We start from the raw sequence: 9,384 nt of genomic DNA, 5'->3' as shown, positions 1-9,384 counted from the left end.
ATTATAAATACACAATGCCAAGCACATAGACACTCAGATGCATATAGTCACATTTTGGTTTATGCAAGTGGTTATATGTGTCACCATTCCTTGTCATTTTAAGAAGATTTGACATATTCTAAACCATGTACCAATGTTCATATCTATTATACACTTCAACTGATCCGTTGGAAATCAAGGTGTCCCATCTTTTCTTGATATGGTTAATTCTTATTTATCATATTATCCTTTGTTTGAAGTGACCGAATTAATATCCTTTACTTAGTGAAACAATAATATTGTTTTCTTTATAGGCTTTGATCATTTCTTGCTTATAATTAACTTCACGTCTTCTTGTTTGACTAAATCTGTTAATTAACTTAGGTGTATCACAAATATCAATGTGAATTAGACACTTTGTTAATTACATTAAAATCAAAACGTATATACCTAATCGGCTTTCACGTCACCCATACACAAGTCAGCGAATTATATGATCTTAATGGAATAGAAAGATCAAAAATTAACTTACAACTTGAGTTTCAGATTTCAAATATCGTGTCTGTGACTCAAGAAGTGGTCTTGCTAGCGATGGCGTTGGGTATATAATTATATACAGTGGGCAACATCAAAACTATTTAGTTTTTATATAACAAGATAATAATTTAGATGAAATAGTTTACATTCTTGTTAAATACATCATAGTATTTACAAAAAAAGGTGTCTATTTAGACTCCTAACATGAACATGATCCGGCCCAAGAGGATGGATACGGCATAATGATGCTTCCTCATATGCGTCCTATGACAAAGTGACGTCTTTATTAGAACCAGTATGTTAATAACTGTAAGAACCCCATAATACATGATAACAAAATAATATACAAATTTAATCACTTGACTTCTATATATACCATAACACTTCAAACATATGTACTCATTAATCAAACAAACTAAGTAACTAAATGGATCAAAATCAAGAAACATGCGTGGTGATGGTGCCTTTCATAGCACAAGGCCATCTCAACCAGCTCATCCACCTCTCCCGCCTCATCGCCGCCTACAACCTCCCCGTCAACTTCGTTTGTGCTTCCAGTCACACCCGCCAAGCCAAGCTTCGCGTGCATGGTTGGGACCCTTTGTCCCTCGCCAACATCCAATTCCACGAGTTCCCCATACCCTCTTTCCCTAACGACCCACCCGAACCCAATGCCACCATACGCTTCCCCAACCACCTCATGCCGTCGTTCGCAGCCATCATGCACCTCCGTGAACCATTCCTTAAACTTATATCCGATCTTTCGACCAAAATGAAACGAATTGTGATCGTTCATGATTACTTGATGAGTTCCATCGTTCAAGACTATGTTTCGGTCCCTAATGCTGAAGTTTACATGTTTCAAAGCTGTTCTGCTTTTACTGCCTTTTGGTACCATTGGGAGGAAACACAAACGCTAAAGTTGGACCATGAAACCGAGCTGATGAAGACGAAAATCCCTACGTTAGAAGGGTGTTTCAGTAATGAGTTCATAGAGTTACTTAACTCGGAAGACTCGTGTTTTAAGAATATCAGCTCGGGAACACTTTACGACACGAGTAAAGTGTTTGAAGCAAAGTACTTGGAGTTAAACATGAAGAGGTCACCTCCGGTACGACCAAGAATTGGGCTATTGGCCCGTTCAATCCGGTTACCATGAGCCATCACAAGAGCTCGGGTCACGAATACGTCAAGTTATTTGATTGGCTTGACAAACAAGAACCGAATTCAGTGATTTATGTCTCGTTTGGTACCACGGTTACATTAACCGATGAAGAAGTGAGGGAGATTGCAGCCGGGTTAGAAGAAAGTGGTCATAAGTTTATATGGGTGGTGTGGGAAGCCGATAAAGCCAACATTTTTGATGGAGATGGTGGTCGGAGAGTGGAGTTGCCGGAGGGTTATGAAGAGAGGGTGGAAAGCAGTGGGGTTGGGGTGGTGTTAAGAGGCTGGGCACCGCAGCTTGAGATACTAAAACACCCGTCAACAGGTGGGTTCATGAGTCATTGTGGTTGGAACTCATGCATGGAGGGGATCACAATGGGGGTGCCAATAGCTACATGGCCTATGCATTCGGATCAACCGAGGAATGCTACACTGATAAAGGAAGTGCTTGGGACCGGGATAGACGCAAGGGAGTGGGGACGAAGAGATGAAAAGGTAGTGGCAGCGATGGTTGCAGAAGCGGTTAGACGGTTGATGGCGTCGGAAGAAGGGTGTTTGGTAAGGAAGAAGGCGGCAGAACTTGGTGTGGCGGTACGACAATCGGTGGAAGAAGGTGGCGTTATGCGCAAGGAGCTGGATGAGTTCATTGATCATATCACTAGACAGTAACAGATTAAAAATTATTATCCTTCTGTTGAATATTCCAAAGCCATCGACGAAATTTTATCATAGTTGCCGTCATTGTTACTGCCAAATAACAAATTTATCATACTTATCATATTTTGATACTGTATTATTAAAATGATTGATTAGGAATATATTTTGCTTATATAAACATAAACATAATAGTGTAGCAATCACTGGTCTAGTCAAAGCAAGTCGACCGGTTTAAAACCGTATCATAAACACAACTATTTCCTCCAAAAATGTAAAAAAGTTATTACAATCAGTATAACAAGCGCTAGTTGATAATAAGCTGGTTAAAATCTAGATTACAGTTTTAACTAAAATAAGTTTCGGCACTCAACAAAATTCATAACAACTCGCGACTAAAATAATCCTTTACCGGACTTTGTTGACACGATAAGTATAGTTCCATCAGCAACAAGTGTTAACCAGACAAGACCAAAGTCAAAACATGAAGCTAGAATTCAAGTGTATCATGATGGTTTGTTTCCATGTGTATGAACATCACAACCACCAAACTGGAAATTATCATTATTCAGGGGCTGCATAGGTTCTTGAGATCCTCTTCCTGAGCGTACCAAGTCGGTATTATTTTTGATAAATGAGGATACAGATCCTTGTACGAGTTCCTTATCGTACCTTCTGCAACACCCGTTGCTAGTGACACATCTGTATAAACCAACATTTCTCGCCTCCAGATCAGTTAAAACGATATTTGAAAAATAACCTATAACTTTACAATTTTACTTCCAAAGCTAATTTACCTTTGAGGGGTTTCTTTTCATCGGAAAGTTGAGTCACAATGTAAATAACAGCTGCAGCTATAGAAATTGGACTTCTCCTGAAAAAAGAAAAAGAGAAAGAAAACAGGGTTATAAAAATAATTAAACAACGTTGTCGTGTGTAACACAAATACAACAGAAGTACCTTATATCAAACTGTTCAGACTTCTGGACAGATTCCTGGGCCGCTTTAACGGTCTGATTAGTCATGCCAAGGTTGGAACAAAAACGCCTCTAGTGTTTCAAAATTAGGCAACGATTAATCAAATAACCACAAGATATGTATTATTTGAGGTAACCGTTAACGTAATAAAACAGACCATAAAGTCTCCAGCATGTATAGTTCCCATTTCAACTGATTGACCCATCTCAAGCTCTAGTTGCTTCACGATGTATTCTTTGGCGCGCCCAATTTCCTTCTTAGTGGCTCCATTGGCAACCGAGCAGATTTCTGTTTAGACACAGGTTCAGGTAATTCTAGTTTGTTATATAAACAGAGACCAGCAAGCATAACAGAGACCAGCAAGCATTCGCTTTATAATGTAATGTTGATTGTTTATACCCTTTACAGTGCGTGGCTTGTCCTCTTGACGACAAGCAATGTAAAGACAGGCTGCCAAGATGGCATCTTGGTTTCTTCCCCTACTTGACTTCTGGTCTTCAACCTTCTTAAATATCTCATTAGCACGATCCTAAAAAGTAAAACACAAGACAGTAACAACACCCAAATGAATATAAGTAGGAAAAAAAAAGGAAAACAAGACTAATGGTGCTAGTAATAAGAGCATACCTTTATTGTTGCAACAAGTCCCAACCTGCATGACAGATTAAATGCATCAGAAATGGTTGTAATGTTATATGCTATGATTATAATACTGATTCAAAGAATGAATGAACTAATAAATGTCCCAGCAATATCAGCATCCTCAAAAAAATATTATTGAGCTAGATGACAGGTTAATTCAATTCAAATAGTCAAAAAGTGCTTAGCTTAAAGATAGGTTATGATCATAATAGATGAACCAATGTTCAAAATCAGTTACAGGGTGTTTGGATAAGGTCATTTTCTTGGTTATTGAGCTTATTAACAAGAAAAGTAGGTAAGCTTACTAACTAAAGTAAACCCATTAACATATGTTGATAAGCCTATCGGCTTTTCAATAAGCCAAAAGAGCTCAAAATATAAGCTCAGTCAAACACCCCTCATCTCTTGAATTTATGCCACAGGTACATTGAAACATGATGAAATAAAAACTGAATGTCTGGTGGATTACTTTTTAAGCAATTACCATAACAGTAAGGTTACAAAGCACAATTCTTATGCTTGAAAAATGTGTGAGACCGAAATCCTGATTAGTATCTATCTGGAACCCTTTTGTTAATTAACTGGACCTTTGTTGGAATTAACATAGCTCCTATTTGTTCTAATAACTGATTTAGGCTGAATAAGAAGCCTTTTGCTGTTATAAATATCTAGTCAAAACGGTTGTTATTTCCCTAAAAAAATAATCCTAAATATCAGTAAGCATACAATTTCAAGTACAGGTTTTTTTTTGGCCCGGCAAAACCAACTTTCATTAAAAAAACCACAAGACATGATTTAGCAAGAGATTATTAAAGTCGCCAAAAAACCATTTCCTTCTACACCAACTACACCATTAATACTTAAATTTACCCACTTCCTAAAGAGGCAAAAAAGCAAAATTTTAACACAAGATAACAGCAGGGCATCCAGAAGTTCAATTTCCTTTGCTTAGTGAGGCTGATCTTGGAGGTTTCTTTCAGGCTCAAAAAGCGGGAATAGAACAACAGATGTGAAAGAACAGAACAATAATGATGCAGCGTCCAGGTGTGTTACACCTAACGTATATGCATACAGATGGCTGTCATGAGTAATACTAACAGCTAGATAACACTGGTGCTAACAAACAACACCCGTAAACATCAATTAACGAGAGAAATAAGCATTTCATAATCTTAAAACCTGCTATGAGTTCAGACTTTCAGACCTCTCATCACCAGCCCTTCCGTGCAGTGGCGTTTTTACTTCAAACCTTTTACAAAAAAGATACCTTAACCCTAAGATATTATGCAAAAAGAGACTTTGATCAAAGACCTAAAACCCTAAACTTGCTTCGCAATTCACAGTATCCTGTTCTGTTAACCTAGGCTTAACACACTAATAACTTCATAACTACAAGATTTTTCAAAACCCTAGAATCAAATCAATCATAAATACAATTAGGGTTCGGTCAGACCTATCAGACATAGTTGCAATCGTCTTAAACGCCATAATAAGCGAGCGATCCGGATTGGACCCACGGTTCTGCCACCGCCCCAACGACGAAGACAAGAAGTCACTGGTAACGCCGTTAGGTTTGGAAATGACGGTGGACAATCCGCCGTCGTTTAAGAGGACATTAGTGGGACCACCGACACGGACAGGATCGTTATCTCCGGACTCGTTAGCGAAGGTCCGCCACTCGGACGTTTCGTCAATGGAGTGGGATTCGAGGACGAGTCCGCACTCGGAGCAGACGGTGTCACCGGCGGAGTGGTCAAAGACGACTTCTGTGCTCCTCTTGCAATCGGAACAGTAGGCGTCCATATTATTATTTTGTTGTGAATTGAGAGTGTGTGATTTTGACTTTTGGTCAATGGGGAAGGAAGAAGAAGAAGATGCTTGGTTTTGGGAGTCACGTAGCTTCTGCTTTCGTCTCGTCAGGATGAGAGTCAAAATATTATTTATTATTATTTCAAGGGATAATAACAAAATGGGCCCTACTTGTTGTTGGTTATAGATTAGAGTGTGCAGTGTGTACGATTAAATGGAAGTGTTTTGGGTGATAAAGATCATCCACACCTACAAATATTAAAAACAAACTGCTGCATCAACTTCATATCAGTTTTCAATTTTTTTTCGAAAACTTACAATTTCTTTCATAACAAAAAACTTCTATAAATCAACACATCATCACCTACTACTTTATATTTAATTAAGACTGAAATGCTAAAATCGTTCTTAAGGTTTGCTCAAATATACGATTTTTTGTTAAAATAGTTTATATTAGTCTTTTTTTATATTTTTATGTATTTAATTAATTATTTAATTCAACAATAAAAAATATTAATACACACACAACAACCCCAAATTCACATCAGTTTACTTCAACCAACACCACAGACATCTTCATCTTCATCGGCAAACCTCCAAATTTCTTATACTCATTGTAGATCATCGGAGATTTGTAAACGAGATCGGAATCGAGGCGTCAAGAGGCGGCGGACGGTGATCTGTAGCAGTGATTAAGGTACAAATTGTTTTCCGGCAATTCCGTTTTTCTATTGCTAAAAATAAGCAATGTTTAAAACTGTCGACGGGCCCACATCTTCTCGTTAGACGTCTGCAGAGCCAACCTTGTTCACCGGACTTTGACACTACAACGGTGAATGTCCGCTTGATCCTCGTCCGCCCCCTGCCACATGTATCCGGACCTCGGGGAACCCACCCTGTTGTGGATGCTCTAAAGGGCTACAACATCGCCCCTTGGGGTATAAATGGATGATATGTGACTATACATAGCCTAAGGCCATGTGTAATGGGCGCCGATTTGGGCGAATATTGGGCGCGAAGGGGCTACAACACCGCCCCCTGGGCGAATTGTGGGGGGAGGGGGCATCAATCTTTTATCGCCAGCTTGTGTTGTTTGTGGGGGGGGGGGGGCGAAATGTGTTTTTTTTATTATTATTATATTGTGATTGAGATATATATATATATATATCTATAATATATATAAACGAAGATATAAAAATCTTATGTGTCGCGATGTGGTCGCTCCCCCTTTTTTTGGAGTCACCAGATTTGCTTGATTTTTAAATGGAGGCTTCTCATGCATTTGACCCAAATTCATGGGTATGGGTCTTACAAAACCCAGATATTTCTTAAACGGGTTATAACATCTCATTAAATTAAAAATTATTCTCACCAAAATATTGATGTAAAAATCCTATAAAATATGATATAATAAAAATTAATATATGATTTATTTAAAAAAGATATATATATATATATATATATATTATTTAAATTAAAAAACCGATTTGATCGTAAGATATTTCTTAAACGGGTTATAACATCTCATTAAATTAAAAATTATTCTCACCAAATTATTGATGTAAAAATCGTATAAAATGGGATATAATAAAAATTAATATATGATTTATAAAAAAGAGATATATATTATTTAAATTACAAAAACCAATTTGATAGTAAAAAAAATAAACAGGTTTTGGGTCACATCAAACCATACGTATATTATTAACTTTCATAAATATTATTTATAATTAAAAAACCAATTTTATAGTAAAAAATATAAATGGGTCTTGGGTCTCATCAAAACCATATAGTTTTTAAACCAGGTTATAACATCTCATTTATTTGTGAAACAATTTATTATCAAACCATAAGTATATTATTAACTTTCTTACAATAAAAAAAATATAAATTCAAAAAATAAATAAATATTAGAACAAACAATATAAAACAACCCCCGTATACGGGGGTTAAAAACTAGTATATATATATATATATATATATATATATATATATATATATATATATATATATATATATATATATATATATATATAAACGAAAACTCAAAAATCCTATGTGTCGCGATGTGATCGCTCCCCCTTTTTTGGAGTCACCAGATTTGCTTGATTTCTAAATGGTGAGTTTTCATTAATTTAACCCGCTTTGATCCATTTATTTAAACCTGAATAGTGAACGGGTCATAACACCATACCTAGAAATCATCATCCCCTTTTGTAAAGCCTAACACTGTGTTCCCGAGTTTATTTAAGAAAAGAAAGGTAAGGAAAAGAAAATTTTCTCTTCTTATCTTTTCTTTTGGTATCTTCTCTTTTGCTTCAACTTATTTTCCTTCATAATCTTTCCAATTTGGAAAGATACAATTTCTTTTATTTTACTCATCATTTTCTCTTCCCTCCCCTCCTTTTCTTTCTTTAAATGAAACTCGGGAACACAACATATTTTTTCCATCCCTCCTTTTCTTTTCCTTTCCTCAGTTAAATAAAACTCGGAAACACGGCCTAATCTCCACTCCAGCGGCGATTCAACCCACAACAACATTATACGTCGATGATGGGTTCCACAAATTGATTCACCGATTGTTAGTCGATCGAATCAACCAACATCCCCTTCTTCCCTGCTAGAATCATCTACGGGTAGATATTTTTTATTTCCAGAAGTATCCACATTTTCAATACAAAACTCCTCAATATTGTTTATGTTTTCGGCTAATTGATTATACTAATTTGTTTGTGTAGGACTTTATCTACTTTGATTGTCTTGCGATTAAGGGTGGCAAACACAACCTAAATGGATTGTTTTGGGTCAAGATGGATAAGCTAAAAGTAAAATGGGTTAGGATGGATCATAAAAATTCTTCAAGTGGGTCAGGATGGGTTGGAAATATACAAGTGAGTTTCATTAATAGGTTAAAATGGGTCAAAACAAAATATCCAAGTTATCCAAAATTGATCTAATTCAAAATACCCAAACTATCACGTGCGAAAAAAAAAACTCATCTGAAACCCAAAAAACGATCAAAACGAAACAAAAACCCCGAATTGACTAAAACGAAACAAAAATGAAACTGAACCGAAATAGAAAAACGACCAAAATGAAACAAAAAAAACGGGAATGAAACCGAAAAACTGACCAAAACGAAACAAAAAAACGAAATGCAACCGAAAAGCTAACCAAAACTAAACAAAAACACCGAATCGACCAAACCGAAACAAAATTGAATCGAAATAGAAAAACGACCAAATCGAAACAAAAAAAACCGATATGAAACCGAAAAGTTGACCAAAACGAAACAAAAAAAAAAGCGAAATGCAACTGAAAAGCAGACCAAAACAAAACAAAAACACCGAACCGATCAAAACGAAACAAAAACACCGAGTCGACCGAAACAAAAACAAAAAAACCAAAACGAAACTGAATCGAAATAGAAAAACGACCAAATCGAAACAAAAAAAAGTGAAATGCAACTGAAACCTGACAAAAAAAACAAATACACTGAACCGAAATAGAAAAACGACCGAAACGAAACAAAAAAACCGAATTAAAACTGAAAAACTGACCAAAAGAAACATAAAAAACTAAATGAAATTTAAAAACCGGACCAAAACGAATCAAAAACAC

The 9,384-nt window shown here is 36.2% G+C and overlaps 1 protein-coding gene and 1 pseudogene across 1 annotated transcript; one reads left to right on the top strand and one right to left on the bottom strand.

Annotated features, from left to right (window-relative positions):
• The first annotated feature begins 907 nt into the window (after positions 1–907).
• On the top strand, positions 908–2,373 carry LOC143549175 (zeatin O-glucosyltransferase-like; annotated as a pseudogene).
• Positions 2,374–2,718: 345 nt separating this feature from the next.
• LOC143549192 (transcription initiation factor IIB-2-like) lies at positions 2,719–5,779 on the bottom strand. The gene is made up of 7 exons (XM_077040158.1): positions 5,408–5,779; positions 3,940–3,964; positions 3,712–3,841; positions 3,470–3,600; positions 3,295–3,383; positions 3,132–3,208; positions 2,719–3,036 (listed from the first exon to the last, which is right to left on the bottom strand). Exons 1-7 carry the CDS (start codon positions 5,755–5,757, stop codon positions 2,903–2,905), a joined length of 936 nt encoding a protein of 311 aa, XP_076896273.1. The 5' UTR covers positions 5,758–5,779; the 3' UTR covers positions 2,719–2,902.
• Positions 5,780–9,384: the final 3,605 nt, after the last annotated feature.

Source organism: Bidens hawaiensis, unplaced genomic scaffold (assembly GCF_021521415.1).
Source record: "Bidens hawaiensis isolate Kalapana, Puna unplaced genomic scaffold, B.hawaiensis_p1.1 tig00015447_1, whole genome shotgun sequence".
Lineage (NCBI taxonomy): Eukaryota > Viridiplantae > Streptophyta > Magnoliopsida > Asterales > Asteraceae > Bidens > Bidens hawaiensis.
The sequence above is the reverse complement of the archived record's forward strand: the minus strand, read 5'-3'. Positions and strand labels throughout refer to the sequence as shown.